This window comes from Oreochromis niloticus, linkage group LG17, assembly GCF_001858045.2.
Source record: "Oreochromis niloticus isolate F11D_XX linkage group LG17, O_niloticus_UMD_NMBU, whole genome shotgun sequence".
NCBI classification, from domain to species: domain Eukaryota; kingdom Metazoa; phylum Chordata; class Actinopteri; order Cichliformes; family Cichlidae; genus Oreochromis; species Oreochromis niloticus.
The window spans coordinates 31,458,799-31,476,219 of NC_031981.2; the positions used below are offsets into that span (position 1 = coordinate 31,458,799).

At 42.6% G+C, this 17,421-nt stretch overlaps 1 protein-coding gene across 4 annotated transcripts; it reads right to left on the reverse strand.

Annotated features, from left to right (window-relative positions):
* Positions 1-1,733: 1,733 nt before the first annotated feature.
* LOC102078693 (GTPase IMAP family member 5) lies at positions 1,734-17,361 on the reverse strand. 4 transcript variants are annotated; one of them, XM_025899715.1, is made up of 4 exons: positions 13,909-14,350; positions 6,893-7,016; positions 2,670-2,773; positions 1,734-2,530 (listed from the first exon to the last, which is right to left on the reverse strand). In XM_025899715.1, exons 1-4 carry the CDS (start codon positions 13,995-13,997, stop codon positions 2,476-2,478), a joined length of 372 nt encoding a protein of 123 aa, XP_025755500.1. In that variant the 5' UTR covers positions 13,998-14,350; the 3' UTR covers positions 1,734-2,475. The 4 variants fall into 4 exon arrangements, with proteins under 4 accessions (XP_025755500.1, XP_025755501.1, XP_019202182.1 ...); XM_025899716.1 differs by having other exon boundaries at positions 1,736-2,491; XM_019346637.2 differs by lacking the exon at positions 13,909-14,350 and adding an exon at positions 14,758-17,361 and having other exon boundaries at positions 1,738-2,491.
* Between the last annotated feature and the right edge of the window lie 60 nt (positions 17,362-17,421).

The following is a 17,421-nucleotide window of genomic DNA, read 5'->3' on the forward strand; positions in this document are numbered from 1 at the left end:
TTCATGGATAGATAGAGCTGCGTGTCATCTGCATAGCAGTGAAAATTTATGCTATGTCTTCTAATGATGCTGCCTAAGGGAAGCATGTATAATGTAAATAGAATTGGTCCTAGCACTGAACCCTGTGGAACACCATATTTAACCTTAGTGTGTGAAGAGGACTCTCCATTTACTTGAACAAATTGGAGTCTATTAGATAGATATGATACAAACCACTGCAGTGCAGTACCTGTAATACCTACAGCATGTTCTAATCGCTCTAATAGGATATTATGGTCAACAGTATCAAACGCAGCACTGAGGTCTAGCAGGACAAGCACAGAGATGAGTCCACTGTCAGAGGCCATAAGAAGATCATTTGTAACCTTCACTAAAGCTGTTTCTGTGCTGTGATGAGCTCTGAAACCTGACTGAAACTCTTCAAATAAGCCATTCCTCTGCAGATGATCTGTTAGCTGTTTGACAACTACTCTTTCAAGGATTTTTGATATGAAAGGAAGGTTGGAGATTGGCCTATAATTAGCTAAGACAGCTGGGTCTAGAGATGGCTTTTTAAGTAAAGGTTTAACTACAGCCACCTTGAAGGCCTGTGGTACATAGCCGATTATTAGAGAGAGGTTGATCATATTTAAGATCGAAGAATTAATTAATGGCAGGACTTCTTTGAGCAGTTTTGTAGGAATGGGGTCTAGAAGACACGTTGATGGTTTGGAGGAATTAATTATTGAAGTTAACTCAGAAAGATCAATTGGAGAAAAAGAGTCTAACTTAACACCGATGGTACTAAAAGTAGCTGTAGATAATATTACATCTGTGGGATGATTATTGGTAATTTTTTCTCTAATGATAAAAATTTTATTTGTGAAGAAGTTCATGAAGTCATTACTAGTTAACGTTAAAGGGATTGTTGGCTCAGTAGAGCTCTGACTTTTTGTCAGCCTGGCTACAGTGCTGAAGAGAAACCTGGGGTTGTTCTTATTTTCTTCAATCAGTGACGAATAGTAAGATGTTCTGGCTTTGCGGAGGGCTTTCTTATAAAGCAGCAAACTATTTCTCCAGGCTAAATGATGATCCTCTAAATTTGTGACACGCCATTTCCTCTCCAGCTTACGAGTTATCTGCTTTAGGCTACGAGTTTGAGAATTATACCACGGAGTCAGGTACTTCGGATTTGAGGCTTTAGTTTTCACAGGAGCTACAGCATCCAGAGTCGTACGTAGTGAGGAGGTAAAATTATTAACAAGATAATCGACCTCTGTTGGAGTAGCGTTCAGATAGCTGCTCTGCTCTATGTTGGTACAGGGCATTGAAGATGATAACAGTGGGTGGATTATATTCTTAAACTTAGTTACAGCACTTTCAGAAAGACATCTACTTTGATAAAGTCTACTCTCCACTGCTGTGTAATCAATTATTGTAAATGTAAATGTTATCAGGAAATGATCAGACAGCAGAGGGTTTTCAGGAAACACTGTTAAATGTCCAGTTTCTATGCCATATGTTAAAACAAGATCTAGAGTGTGATTAAAGTGGTGGGTGGGTTCTTTTACATTTTGAGAGAAGCCAATTGAGTCTAATAACAGATTAAATGCGATGTTGAGGCTGTCATTTTTAGCATCTACATGGATGTTAAAATCACCCACAATAATTATTTTATCTGAGCTGAGCACTAAATCAGATAAAAAGTCTGAGAAATCAGAGAGAAACTCTGTGTAAGGCCCAGGTGGACGATAGATGATAACAAGTAAGACTGGTTTCTGAGTTTTACAGCTGGGGTGGACGAGGCTAAGCATCAGGCTTTCAAATGAATTAAAAGTCTGTCTTGGTCTTTCGTTAATTAATAGACTGGTTTCCTCGTAAGTCAGTTACCTTAGTACTTCCCAGTTTAGTTTCATGTTATTTTGTATCGCTATTATCTACTGTCAGCAATAAAGCTGTATTTTGAGTTCAGTCCTGTTTTCCTGTGAGTCTGCGTTTGGGTCCACTTCCTGCCCGCCACACAGCCGGTCCATGACACAAACAGCTTCTTCCCCAGGGCCTTTCAGATCTTAACGTAAGATTTTTAAATCTTACGGGGGGGGGCGCGTTTTAAAAACGCGCCCCCCCCCGGGGCTGTATTTTTGATTACAATATCAACAAACTGTCCGTGTTTCAGGTGCTGTACAGCGCCTCCGGTGGCTGTGAATACATGATAAAAATATCACCGTAGGATGCGTGTATTGACAGAATCAGCCTTTTGTGACAAACGAATCTCAGTAATCTCCTTTGTAACACTCTGTGACCAGCCGCAGCTGGCCGATTTTCACCACATCCTCTCCCACCAGTTTGTCGCCCTCTGCCTCTTTTCTGAGACAGCTGTCGGTGACAGACTCGGGCGAAACGTCCTCTTTGAAAGCGTTCGCATCCCCCAGGATGGTGTTTCCGGACGCACTCTTTCCCGATCCTGTTTTACCGACCAGAAGGAGTCTCAGTTTTTCACGGGTCGCAGAGCCTGCAGGGTTGGGGAAATGATGGTAACATTTGAATCATTCTAGAAAAAAATAAAAAATAAAACACTACATTACACTAGGCTATTCTTTTGTTATTTTTGTATCGATGTTGACAGCAAGCAGTTTGTCCACATAAAGCAAGTACCACAAGCAGCACACAACCCTGGGATTGCACTTTACCTTTGTATCGATGTTGACAGCGAGCAGTTTGCCCACATAACGCGAGTAGCACAAGCAGCACACATCCCTGGATCCGGCCTTTGGTCGCCAACATTTTCAGTAAGCTAAGAAAAGGAGAAAGAAAAAAGAGGTGAAATTAAGGCACATTCAAGGAAAGTCTTTCAGATCAGATTAGCAAATTAAACCAAACTGAAAATACACGTTGAATAAACCATGGCCCCAAACTGGTTGGTTGTCCCATGTGTTTCCCCGTAGCTGCTCCGGGCGCACACACAATGAGCCCTGGTTTTGCGACGCAGGCGTAGCAACAACCTCCTTCTCCTCCTCACTGCCTCCTGTGTGTGTGTGTGTGCGTGTGTGGGAGGTACTGGGTTCCTCACAGACGGTGGTGTTCGCGAAACCCGCCCTCCCCAAAGCTAAGGGCTCGCCAGCGGGGCCCGTGAGAGCGAGGTCCGAGGTCCAAACGGAGGGCTGTGTTCGCGAAACCCGCCCTCCGCAGAGCTAAGCGTATGCTAGCGAGGCGCTTGAGAAAGATGTAGAGGGAGCAAGGATGAGGAGGAGGCAAGGAGTGTCTGAAGTCCAACTGGAGGGCGGTGTTCACATAATAGGCAGGCCAAGCAGCTGCTCTTTCACTAGCAAGGCACATGAGAACGAAGGAGAGGGAGCGAGAAGGACGAGGAGCAACGGAGAGCCCGAGGTCCAACTAGAGGGCGGTGTTCGTGAAACCTGCCCTCCGCGGACCTAAGCGTACTCTAGCGAGGAGCATGACAAGGATGTAGAGGGAGCAAGAATGACGAGGAGCAACGGAGAACCCGAGGTCCTCACCGAAGGGTGTGTTCACGAAACCCGCCCTCCGCAGACCTAAGCGTACGCTAGCGTGGCGCAGGAGAACGATGGAGAAGGAGCAAGGAAGACAGGGAGCAACGGAGAGCCCGAGGTCCTCACTTAGGCCCATTTACGCGTAACCCAGGCCCATCCGCCTAAGCGCTCACCTGTGAGGAGTAGGAGAACGGAGCAGAAGGAGGAAAGAGGACAGGGCATCAGAGAGAGTCCGAGGTCCTCACTTAGAACGGTTTACGCGTAACCCGGGGCCCACCGGCTAAGCGGTAGCCTGCGAGGAGCAGGAGAAAGGAACAGAAGGAGGTAGGAGGACTAGAAGACAGCGGGGAGTCCTCATGGAGGCCTGTTTTCGCGTAACCTGGGGCCCGTCCGGCTAAGCGCTCGCCTGCGAGGAGCAGGAGAACGGAGCAGAAGGAGGAAGGAGGACGCTGAGGCAGGGAGAGTTGTGGTCCTCACTGAGGACCGTTTACGCGAACACTGCCGAAAAGGAGACGATGATGATGATGATGATGATGTGAAGTTGAGAGTTGTTTCCTCCAGCGGTTCGGGGTCCCTCCAGACCCCAGTGTTTGCCATCGTAACTTACGAATGTGCATTGGGGATGCGAAATACCCTATCGTGGGTACACTTTGACCCCTTAGTAATCGCGGAGTAGAGAGCACCCCCGGTCCTCACTTAGGCCCGTTTACGCGAACACTGCCGAGAGGGAGACGATGATGATGATGATGATGATGTGAAGTTGAGAGTTGTTTCCTCCCGCGTTTCGGGGTCCCTCCAGACCCCAGTGTTTGCCATCGTAACTTACGAATGTGCATTGGGGTTGAGAAATACCCCATCGCGATTACTAAGGGGTCACTGTGTACCCACGGAGTAGAGAGCACCCCCAGTCCTTGCGAAGGTTGGTTTACGCGTAACCCGGGACCCACCCGGCTAAGCGCTTGCCTGCGAGGAGCAGGAGAACGGAACAGAAGGAGGTAGGAGGACTAGGAGGCAGGGAGAGTTTGAGTTCCCCGCTTAGGCCGGTTTACGCGTAACCCAGGGCCCATCCAGCTAAGTGCTCGCAGGAGCAGGAGAACAGAGCAGAAGGAGGTAGGAGGACAAGGATCCAGGGGGAGTCCGAGGTCCTCATGGAGGCCAGTTTACGCGAACACTGCCCTCTGCAAAGCTAAGCGTCCGAAAGCGAGGCGCAGGAGAACCGAGGAGAAGGAGAAAGGAGGATGCTGAGGCAGGGAGAGTCCACGGTCCTCACTTAGGCTGGTTTACGCGTAACCTGGGGCCCATCCGGCTAAGCGCTCTCCTGCGAGTAGAAGGAGAACGGAGCAGAAAGAGGAAGGAGGACTAGGAGGCAGGGAGAGTCCGAGGTCCTCACTTAGGCCGGTTTACGCGAAGACTACTGAGAAGGAGAAGATGATGATGATGTGAAGTTGAGAGTTGTTGCCGTGGTGCTTGGGGGTCCCTCCATACCCCAGTGTTTGCCATCGTAACTTACGAATGTGCATTGGGGTTGCGAAATACCCCATCGTGGGTACACTTTGACTCTTTAGTAATCGCAGAGTAGAGAGCACCGCCGGTCCTCACGAAGGCCGGTTTACGCGTAACCCGAGGCCCATAAGGCTAAGCACTCACCTGCGAGTAGCAGGAGAATGGGGGAGAAGGAGGAAGGAGGTCGAGGAGGAACGGAGAGTCCGAGGTCCTCACTGAGGCCGGTTTACGCGAACACTCTCGAGAAGGAGACGATGATGATGATGATGATGATGTGAAGTTGAGAGTTGTTGCCGTGGCGCTTGGGGGTCCCTCCAGACCCCAAGGTTTGCCATCGTAACTTACGCGATCGATGGAGGGTTACAGCCGATTAGGTGCCTTTGTCCGACGCTGTGACGAGACCTGCTATAGCCGGGGGTCCGCCTGACCCCCATGCGCCCCCACCCCGAGCCGGAGCCCTGTTTCGCGACGAGAACTGGGTCCTCGCTGCCGGAGTCTCCGTGACCACCCCCCCCCCCCCGTTTTTTTGGGGGTCCAGCCGCACAAGGGTTAATGTGTTGCGGTGTTTTTTTTATTTGTTGCGGGGTTTTTAAAATCATTTGCGGGGTTTTTAAAATTATTTGCGGGGTTTTTTTATTTGTTGCGGGGTTTTTAAAATTATTTGCGGGTTTTTTAAAATCATTTGCGGGTTTTTAAAATTATTTGCGGGTTTTTTTAAATCATTTGCGGGTTTTTAAAATTATTTGCGGGTTTTTTTTATTTGTGTGCGGGGGGGTTTTTATGTGTTGCGGGGTTTTTAAAATTATTTGCGAGTTTTTTTTATTTGTTGCGGGGTTTTTTAAATTATTTGCGGGGTTTTTAAAATTTGTTGCGGGTTTTTTTTATTTGTTGCAGGGTTTTTAAAATTTGTTGCAGGTTTTTTTATTTGTTTCGGGGTTTTTAAAATTATTTAAGGGGTTTTTAAAATCATTTGCGGGGTTTTTAAATTATTTGAGGGTTTTTTTTACTTGTTGCAGGTTTTTTTATTTGTTTTGGGGTTTTTAAAATTATTTAAGGGGTTTTTAAAATCATTTGCGGGTTTTTTAAAATTTGTGTCGGGGTTTTTAAAATTATTTGCGGGGTTTTTTTATTTGTTACGGGGTTTTTAAAAAATTTTGCGGGGTTTTTGAAATTATTTGCGGGGGTTTTTAAAATTATTTGTGGGTTTTTTTATTTGTTGCGGGGTTTTTTTTATTTGTTGCGGGTTCTTTTTAACAGCGGCCTCCCATGGACGAACATGAAAGAGCCTGCCTGAAACTAGGAGAAAAATTGAAACGGGAGTGGCATTCAGGGAGGGAAACGTGGGTGTACGGGGCGCGGGAGCCAACCCTGATGCTCGGCCTGTGAAATGCGACCCAGGGGTACTCTGGGACCCCTGGGGTCCAGAGCTGCCCCGAAGGGGAGCACGTGGGTTAATCTGGATTTCTTACCCCTCCAAATAAACCTTGACAGATCTTTTTCTATTTCTTTTACAATTTTTTTGGTAAGAGTAATCGGGAGAATTTGTAAAGGATATAAAAACCGTGGCAACACATTCATTTTAATTAAATTTATTCTCCCCATCCAAGAGACCAGGAAATCCATCCATCTAGAAAGATCTTTTTTGACGCTTTTATGAACTATGTCTATATTCTTTTTCAATATAGTTTTTATATTAGGTGAAATGTATATTCCCAAGTACTTAAATCCAGAACCCGAACAGGTAAATGGGATATTGCATGTCATAGGCAAATTTCTCAGTGGCATAGCAATAGTTTTGTTCATATTAACCTTTGTTACGTCCCTCTACAGCCTCTAATCTGCTCAGTGTGTTCAGCTGGTGCTAATTGGCCACACCTAGTCAGGTGTGGATAAAACCATACCTGAGGCAAGCTTCCGGGGAGCTCACTTGTCTTTGCCTTGGTGGCACCAGCCATTTTAGCCAACCTCCTATACCAGGGGTCGGCAACTGCATGCGGCTCTTTAGTCCTTAAAGTGCGGCTCTGCCTGGTTTGGGAAAATAAATTAGAAGTATTTAGCTGAAGCGTATTTTATTTCTGTTAGTTCTTTTTAACTCGTAGTTCTAAATTGGAAGATTATTGTGATATTAAAATATAAAAATAAAATTATATTCTATTATTTTTTCATCGCTCAAAATAAGAGTCACACTCGCGGAAGCCGGTATACCCGCCGAAACGCCGTGCATTTATCGAGACTTTCAACCCCAGGTAGGCCAATTATGGATCTTCGGATCCACATTATGTCAGCAGCTGTTCTCCACCGTGAACTATGTTAAAGACAAACACCGCTCACGCCTCACAGATCACAGCTTACTAGTGATGGGATTTCCGGCTCTTTTTAGAGAGCCGGCTCTTTCGGCTCGGCTCACTAAAAAGAGCCGGCTCTTTCGGCTCCGAACCGGCTCTTTAGGGTGTTTTGTTGCTTTAATCAATTTATTATTAAAATAATATAAAATTATGCACAAAAGGAATTACTAATTTAAAAAACAGTGGTTTTATTTATATATGTTTATATATAAATATATACAGTGGCCCCTAGAGACACGTACAAACTCCAAAAAGCACGTACAAACTCTAAAACGCCTTTCTAGCGTTAACTGAACTTCCAAAACAGAGCTACCTAGATCACTTAAATTACACAATTGAAAGCATATGTATATTGTTTGTGTATTTATACACAAGCACTCATATATATTCAAATAATTTAAAAAAAAGTTCATTTACCTCTTACTACCACACACCGGTCGTTGGTACTTGCTGGCTTGTGTAGCCTCTAGGTAACAAAAGCTCAACACTGCGCCGAGCATTCTGGAGCACTTCTGTTGTCTTTTGTACATGTTTTGGAGTTTTTACGTGCTTCTGAGGCTACGTCCACACGTACACGGGTATTTTTGAAACAGATATTTTCTGTTTTCCTTTTAAAAAATAATCCCATCCACATGTAAATGCAGAAATAAAGGAAAACGCTGCTAGGAGCATGACAAAGCAACAGGTGCCGATATATTCCTAAACGTGTAGAAATGTTGGCCAACCAGAAGTCTAGAAGCCTCGGTGGGAAATAGTAAACAAAGATGGGGCATAGAAGCAGAACCGAGTCGTATGTGTGGAGGGACAGTAACTGTGTGTGTATATGTAAGCATTTAAACACTGCAGAGAGGACAATTAACAGTAACAGTATTGTAGAAATTCATTTCACCGAAACAAAATGTGGCGCACAGTGTGACTTCAAAAAAGGCGCACATCTTTGACGCTGCGTTTTCTCCGTTTTAGTTTTAGAAAATATCCATCCTGACAGGCATTTTTTTAAGAAATCTCCGTTTCCAAAAATACCCGGGTACGTGTGGATGTAGCCTGAGTTTTTATGTGTTTTGGTGTTTTTATGTGATTCTGAGTTTTTACGTGCTTTGGAGTATGTACGTGCTTCAGGGTTTGTACGTGTTTTGAAGTTTGTACGTGCTGCTTTGTCTCTGGGGGCCACCGTAAATATACTTTTATTTAGTCACTCCACATAAAATGTAATAAATAAATCATATAATACAAAAACCAACTAGTCACTGTTCAACATTTAACTATTTAAATTTTCAGCTTTTCCTTTTAAACAAATTTAAAATGAAACAACACAAAACACTGCAAACCATAACACAATTAAATATAAATTAAAATATGAAAAAGGAGATGCATATTCTCTGTCATATGGGCCTGCATGAATAAACTTTCTGAATCCTTTATCATCTGCAACTGAAAATAGTTGTGGATGATTACTATACCTTTTTAATGTGACGTTGTTGTCCCTGGCTCTCTTTCTCTCTCTCTCCCTCCCGCTCTGTTCCTCTGCTACTGAGTGTAATTACCGCCCCTCCCCCAGCGCAAAGCACAAGGCTCGCATGCAGAGTGAAGCGGAAAAAAGGGCGAGAGAGAGGGGGAGAGAAAGAAAAAAAAAAGAACCGACGGCTCGCGATAAGGAGACGGCTCGCGATAAGGAGCCGGATCGCGTCGTTCACTTCAAAGATCCGGCTCTAAGAGCCATTTCGTTCGCGAACGACCCATCACTACAGCTTACAGTCCTGCGTAAACTGACTTCGTACAGCCCCGATTTGCGGACTCTGTGCGCAGAGGTTCAGGAGCAGAAGTCCCATTGTAAACACATCACGGCAGACCCGACGATGTTTCCATGAGCATGCTGTTGAGCATCTCTTTATTGAGCACTTTTCACACACGGTTGCTGTACGCATACAGCTGGCTGTAGCTTTTCAGCTCACAGCCCGACACACACCACCAACAGCACAGCACAGATAGCGCAGACGTAAAGGCAGCGAGGCGTGATTGCGGGTGTCGCTCAGGTGCGTCCGCCTCCCCTGCAGCGGCGCTGCAAACCACGCCCCGCCGCACGCATTAACCAGGTAAAATACATATTTAGGCAGAATTTTGCAAATATCTATTTTTCATTTTTCAGCAGCATAGTGCTTTTTTCCAATTATTTTTTAAGAGTCAGGTCAAGGCTCCAACAGCCCAAAGGAGATATAAGGGTGGCGGCTGATAACAGTTTTTGTTTGCTACATGGATCATTTTAGTTCAGCTGGGTGTCTTTGCTTTTGTTATATTTCTTTAAGAGTTCAAAATGTGTTGATTACATAAATATAATTTAATTTTCTCTGTAGCACTTCATGGATTTCATAAGCAACACACCTTAGTTGTTCACACAAAGCATAAAGATAAAAAACAATATATACAGTGTTATCTTCATTTTAGATGTCAAAAAGTATTTGCGGCTCCCAGTGTTTTCTTTTGCGTGGAAACCGGGTCCAAATGGCTCTTTGGGTGTAAAAGGTTGCAGACCCCTGTCCTATACCATTTTAAGATAAAACCTCTTCCTACCTACACTCTGCTATTCGTCTCCTTTTTTTATGTTGCGGCCTCGAGCCGGGTCGTAACAACCTTATACCCGGACAGATAACCAAAAGTTTCTATAGTTAATAATACAGAGGGTATAGAATCCTGGGGATTGGTGACAAACAGCAGAACATCGTCTGCGTATAGTAAAATTTTGAATTCAAATCCTTGAATTTGGTATCCAGATATACTTTGATTATTTCTAATGGCCTCAGCCAGTGGTTCAATTACTAAAGCGAAAATTAATGGGGAAATCGGGTCCCCCTGTCTTGTTGATCTCTGTAAACAGAATTCTGATGATTTAATACCATTAACTACAACAGATGCTCTTGGGGTGACATATAACAATCTGATCATGTCTATAAAGCCCCTGCCCAAGCCAAATTTCTCCATCACAGCAAACATATAAGTCCACTCAACGCGGTCAAAAGCCTTTTCCGCATCAAGTGATACAACAAGTCCCCTTGTGTTTTGGTTACATTGGAGTGTTCTGTAATATTCAGTAATTTTCTCATATTTGTAATTGATTCTGTATTCTTGATAAAGCCCATCTGATCTGCCTTAATAAGCTTAGGTATGTAATTCTCTAGTCTGTTAGACAATATTTTGGACAAAATTTTGCTGTCAACATTTATTAAACTAATTGGGCGATAGGAAGCACATTGATCAGCTGGTTTGTCCTTCTTATGAAATAGCGATATGTTCGCAGAGTACAGTGTATTGGGAAGACTTCCCCTTTTAATAGAGTGCAGATGCATATTTAAGAGGGGTGTAGCTATTTGATCTTGGAAAACTTTATAGAAGTCTGGACCAAAACCATCTGGGCCTGGGGCTTTCCCTCCTTGAAGAGATTTAATTGCTGTCAGCACCTCTTCTTGTGTTATTTGTTCACCCAGACGAGCTCGATCGCCTTCAGACAAAGTTGGTAAATTGAGTTTATGTAAAAAAATTTGGGTATCACTTAATGTGGCTGTATTTTCAGATGTGTATAATTGTTTGTAAAAATTTTCCATTAATTTAACAAGTTATATTATTTTCATATTGATTCTGTCGTCTTTCATCTTTTAGTGATATTATAGATTCTAGTTTCCCAGCAGCCAAACGTGCCAATAACCGCCCTGGTTTATCTGCCAACTCAAACAGCCTATGCTTAGCATAGAATATACTGGCCTCTGTTTTTTTCAGTCAGAAGTTGATTCAGAGCTGATCTAGTGGCTTCTGTTTTTTTTCAGTACGTCAGGTGAAAAATTTATTTTGAGGGAGTGTTCTAAATCTGCTAATTTTTTTTCTAGTTCCATTTGTTGTTTTAAAGATTCTTTCTTTTTCGCTATACTGTATGAAACTATAGCACCACATAAGTATGCGTTCATTGTCTCCCAGAGGACAGAAGAATTTGTGATTTCATTATCATTTGGCCGTGAAAAAAGATCAACTTCTTTTATATCAGTGGTTCCCAAACTTTTTTTGCTAGGCCCCCCTTTGTTTTACAAGAAAAATGTTCGCGCACACTCACGCACAAACATCCTCCAACCACACACCCATATTTTGCTCCATTGCGGTTTATTTCACACCTCAAACATTTAGTAAACAATTAAGTAAATACAAGTAATCTGCAATAAATTACAGGTAGTAAGAAAATAAACTACTAACTCTTTTACGCTATGTCCGCACCTACATGGGTATTTTTGAAAACGCAGCTGTTTCGTCCACACGTAAACGGCGTTTCGAATCACCGAAAACGAAGATTTTTTAAAACTCCTTTTTTGCGTTTATGTGTGGATGAGGAATACAGAGTTCGTCACGCAACGTCAAAGGTATGTGCCTTTTTTCACGTCACGTTGTGCGCCACGTTATTGTTTACATGAGATGAATTGCAGAATGGCAGATACTCAGATTAACACTATTTTGTCTCTATCTTCAGGTTTTACACACTTACATATACACATGCAGTTACGGTCCCTCTATTTAGAAAGGCAGAGGCGTCATGGTGTAATTATTTTACATGTAGTTGCTTTTTTCCTGTGTAATAATATTCAACATTGCTATCAATACATTTTTCAAAAAATCCCTCTCTGTGCAAAATGGGTTTAAAAACATAAACAACTGTAGGATACTGTTTGTCCGTGATTTAAACAGGGGGAACAAATCGTGGCAGGATCAGCCTGATATTATTTGTATCCCGCTGTGACTTTACTGTATAAAGAGCTAACATCTCCAAAATGTCAGGAGTAGTTAGTCATTACAACAAGTGTTTGTGAACTAAAAATCAAGAATGTGGGATACTGTTTGTCCGTGATTTGGAGAGCCCAGCGCTGCTCCCGACGAAGGGAAAACCAATTATGCAGGGGAGACCTACCTTGGCACTTGTGCAGGTGAAGCCAAAGGGAAGATATGCTTCACCATATTTTCTAGTCTTTGTCTTAGAATGAAGTTGGTTTGAAAACATATTCAGCGATACTTCATCTCCTGCTTTGCATTTGCGTGGGCGCCCCAAAAACCTGTCCATTATGCTTGCAGTGTCCAAGCATCCCCCCCCCGCTTTCATCCCGCGCCCCCTGCAATGGCGGGCGGGCCCCACACTTTGGGAAGCTTTCAAAGCTGTGTGCCGGTGATTGGACATCAGCCGCTGATAAAGCTGGTTCGCCTATAAAGTGCTCTGTAGGGAAACAAGCTCCAGCAGCTCTGCGCTCGGGGAAAAAACTATATTTACTTATCTTGTGCAGAAAAATGCGCCGACATTGCGTCGTATCGAGCACCGGCTGCCCAGTTAAAACTGTGACGATCACCAGGTAACGTGGGCGTGTTTCTTGAATTAGCAGCAGGTGTTAAACAGCTGACAGGTGAGGAGGAGGATGCATGCAGGTAAACTGAGGACCTGTTGAGCTGATCGCTGGTGTCGTGAGAAAAACGTCAGCTCGTTCTTTATGTTACAGAAGCACAGAGACACAAGACCAGGTGGAAAGAGACGATCGTTTGGTGAAAATGAGAATCTGCGAATGCAACATGTGAAACACGGAAAGTGGAATATGTAAACAAACCGGTTAACGTAGCCCCCCCCCCACACACACACACACACACACAAAAACAAAAACAAAAAAAACCCCAAAACAAAAAAAAAAACAGTTAAGCTGGAACACCAGGGCTGTGAGTTTGGTACACTCTGTTCAGCTGACTGTTAGCAGAGCTAGTGACATCTCTGAAAACATCTGAGTACTTTTGCAAACATGTTCTATGTTGACAACCTGACCAGACGTGAAAATTACGCCACGACATTCACGGCTAAAACACTATTAAAAGTGTAGTTGGTGACAGAAAAACGGGGTATTTTAAAACTTTACACCACCACCATTGCTGCCTGTGATTTAGAATGCCTTCTGGGCTGCCCCATAGTGTGTCGGTCGCGAACGAAACGGCTCTTAGAGCCGGATCTTTGAAGTGAACGACACGAGCCGGATTCCTTAGTGGGAGCCGTGGGTTTGTTTTTTTTTTTCTTTCTCTGACCCTCTCTCTGGCACTATTTACATTTCAACTTTTAACTATTAAATTTTCAGCTTTTTTTTAAACAAATTTAAAGTGAAACAACACAAAACACGGCAAATCACAACACAATTAAAAATAAACATGAAAAAATATGAAAGCACTTTTTTTCCCGCTTCACTCCACATGCGAGCCTTGTGCTTTGCGCTGGGAAGAGGGGGGAGGGGCGGTAGTTACACTCGCAGGAGCACAGGAACTATGGCGTTATTTTTGTGCCACTATTCTGAGCGCACGTAAAAAAAGTTTGCAGGTGCAAGTGCTGTATTTTGAGGAGAAATTTATTTTGAGCGAAGAAAAGCTAAATTTGAGTGAACAAAATTCATTCCTGCGTGCAAAAAATGTATTACAGTGAACAGAACAAAACTGTAAAATACACAGTAAAATACTTTTATATTAGGATTTTTTTTTACAGTGTATATATTCAAATAATTAAAAACTAAATGTTTATTTACCTGTTACTACCACACACCAAATCCGGTTGTTGGTACTTCCCGGCTTGTGTAGCCACTAGGTCACAAAAGCGCAACACTGCGCCGAGCATTCTGGAGCACTTCTGTTGTCTTTTGTACGTGTTTTGGAGGTTTTACATGCTTCTGAGTTTTTACGTGTTTTGGAGTTTGTACATGCTTCGGGGGTTTTACGTGCTTCGGAGTGACGCTTTTGTGACGCTGCTAGCACGCCGTTTAATTTTACTAAACTGGAAACAAAAAGTGCCTCCTACCACATCAGCGTTAATACAAGATGTAATGAGACATTTGCAGCTGGAAAGAATTAAACTTCTACTTAGGGGGAGGTTGGAAGAATTCCATTCAACCTGGCAACCTTCTATAGATCTCTTCAATACAGCACAGATATAAACGATCACTGAGCCTCATTGGTAGTCCGATAAATAACCTTCTCTGTCCAGCTTTCTTTTGTTGTTTGTATTTTATTCTGTTCAATTTTTACTGTATATATGTAATCAGTTATATCTTTGTCATCTTTATGGAAAAGAAAACTGGAAAACCAAATAAAGAGATTTGGAAAAAAAAAATAGTAGCTAAATTATTGTTGCATGTTCTCAAAAGCACATATGATGAGCTGTGTTAATGTGCCAGCAACATCTTATAACAGCTTAATGATAATATATGAAACAAAAGAATTTTTACTTACTGCAATACGGGCAGAATCAATTATCTGTCCAACATTTCTGTTTTTGAGGACAACTGCCCCCACTGGCTAGCCAATGATTCTACTTTTTCTTTTAGCTTTTTTTTGGTGGACAGACTTCCGAAGCAGACACAGCAGGTTCTTCTGCTTACCTGATTGGGAGTCTGGCAAGATGTACAGGCCCTGAATTTGGGGCGTGTCATGTTGAAACAAAAATTATTACACACAGAAAAGGCAGCAGACAGACAAAAGGCAAATTATAGGTTAACCAGCACACTGACAAAAACAAAAAAGATGAAGAGTTAAAGAGACAAAAATGCGGATAGAAACAGAGAGACGGACCAATAAGGACAGCAGTAAGAACAGATACAAACAGACTGACGTGGCTCTTAAATGTGCCTTTAGGAGTTTTTCAAAAAGCAGATGTAGGAAGCAATAATAGGCTGATTGATGAAGAACCTGTTGAGAAAAAAAAATCATTCAGAATTTAGAAGCACCTTATACGCCAGTGTTCTCTTTATCTGTGTTGCCACATTGGGAGATATTTTGAGGACTGGCTACCATAGACAGGTGGAGAGGATTTTATTTGTGTTGATGCAAGTTTTTCTTGTTTTAAATACAACAAGTAGTAGAGTATACTAATTAAATGTAAAAATGAATATATACATTAAACCCTTTGTGAACTGTAAAGGGTTGGTGTAGTGTAACGATTTAGATAAACCCAGTTTACTGTCCATTTGTATTTCATTTGCATTTGCAGCATAGATGATCGGTCTGCTATTTAATGATTATGATGATGTGGCGTGGCAAGATATATGCACTTAAATGTCAAGTCATTCGCTGTTCCACGAAATTGCTCATCTTAACCCATAGAACTGCTAAAAGCAACTTTGTGAGCTCACTTTTTCAGTATTTTTTGCATTTTAAATTAGAAAAATAATATAGAAAAATCTACAGATTCAGATTCTTACTTACCTGTGGTACGATCGAGTACGGTGACGTCACTGCCGCTCATCTAATATGAAACAACACTTTCTCAAAAAAAAAAAGTGAGTCGCCGTGTATTCTTTAACAGCACCGAAAATTTTTGCCTAATAAAAAAGTTCTTTTTTATTTTATTTTATTTAATACGTAAGAGCGAGATTATCCAAAGCAGATGGTAAAATGACTGCATGTATTCAGAGGAGTTGGAAAAGATATGTTACAGCTGTAGCAGAATGAACGACAGGTTAAAAATGTAAATGGATTTCCAAATATGAAAAGGCTTGTAGAACAGTTTATAAAACCGGTACAATAAAGTCACCCAATCGCTAGCTGTGCCATTACCCAGCATACATCATTCACTCCATCAACGCAATAACCGAGACAAAAGTAATAGCCTGTAATTAGTTATCTGCTGTAATTTTCTCTCAGGTAGTTAACTGTCTGCTTCACAACCCATGAAGCTGAGAGCAGTCACCAAAGTAGCCCGTGAGGTCAGGTTTGCTGTGTGCCATTGTGCCCTGGATGCTTTGCAAACTTTCACACAGCCTAGATGTGACGGACATAGAAGTGTTTGGAGATGCAGAGACTAAGAAGTCAGTTTGTGTTTTATTCCAGCATTCTAATGAGGGCTTGGTAATACTGTCCTGCAATGTTATAGAACTGTGTAGACTCAAAAATGTTTCTCTTGTTGGAGATAGTTTGCCATATTGAGATGTAAGATTTATGAGTTATATTATATGAGTTGAAAGTTCCAAAAAATTGCTGAGATGTTTTTCAAGGAATACAAGCAAAACAAGTGTTTGTATATTTACAATAGAACACAAGGTAATTCATTTTTACAGTAAGTTCACAGTATTTCATGCTGAGTGCTCGGGCGCATGTAGTCCACTGGATTGGACAAGTCTATAACTTTATAAAAAAAAAAAAACAACAAGGGTGGTTTATTAAACACAAAAGTATAGATGGACAAAATGGTAAACGGAGAACTAAACTATACTGGGATAACTAAACTACTGAGCCCGAACAAGAACACGAACCTGAACATGAAGGAAGGGAGACGATGGTACATGAAGATAACAGCAGGGAGAACACACAGATGAAGCAGGGTGGATACACAGACGGACCAGCAACTACAAAGACAGAAGACGCGACTTAAATACACAGAGAAACACAGGGAGATTACACACAGCTGGGGAACCCAGCTGGGCGTAATCAACAAGACAGACAGAGGTAAAACTGAACACACTCACATGAGACGCAGACCTTCACAATAAAACAGGAAACAAGAACACAACACAAAGACGCAGACTCGACACTGAGAGACAGACAGAAAATGACACATGAAACTAAACCCACACAAAACATGAGAACACAAATCCTAAACACAAATAAACAGATACATGGAACTCAAATAATAATCTATCACCATCATAATCATCACCACCACCAGTATACAGGAAAAACCCATCATTCAAAACCAAAACATAACAACTCCAAAAAGCTGGGTCGAACTGACCCAGAACCATGACACACTGCACCCGACGATGTTCTGATGACTTGTGAGCTTCAGGGGCCTGCATCACCTGGAGGCTCCGGGCACTGTGGGGTGACTCCGGCCTGGTTCCTCCTTCGTCTCACCAGGTGTGCTTCCTGCGCACTGTGATGCCAACCCCTTCTCCTCACACTTCATTTTGGCCTGGTGGATCCGCAGGCCATGTCGGTTCTTGCATATCTTGACGCATATGCATTCCGCGGTCGTTGTCATATTACCATTGCCAAGTGTCATATTTTTTTGATCCATCCGGTGGGATTCTCTTCCACCCCCCCTCTCG

Excerpts from the sequence above, each read along its gene's own strand:
- LOC102078693 (XM_019346637.2), bottom strand. The coding sequence starts at position 6,984 with ATGCAGTTGCCGACCCCTGGTATAGGAGGTTGGCTAAAATGGCTGGTG. Across the intron at positions 2,774-6,892 it reads TCCCCGGAAGCTTGCCTCAG|CTTACTGAAAATGTTGGCGA; the intron begins GTATGGTTTTAT and ends TCCTTTTCTTAG. Across the intron at positions 2,492-2,669 it reads CTGTCAACATCGATACAAAG|GCTCTGCGACCCGTGAAAAA; the intron begins GTAAAGTGCAAT and ends CCAACCCTGCAG.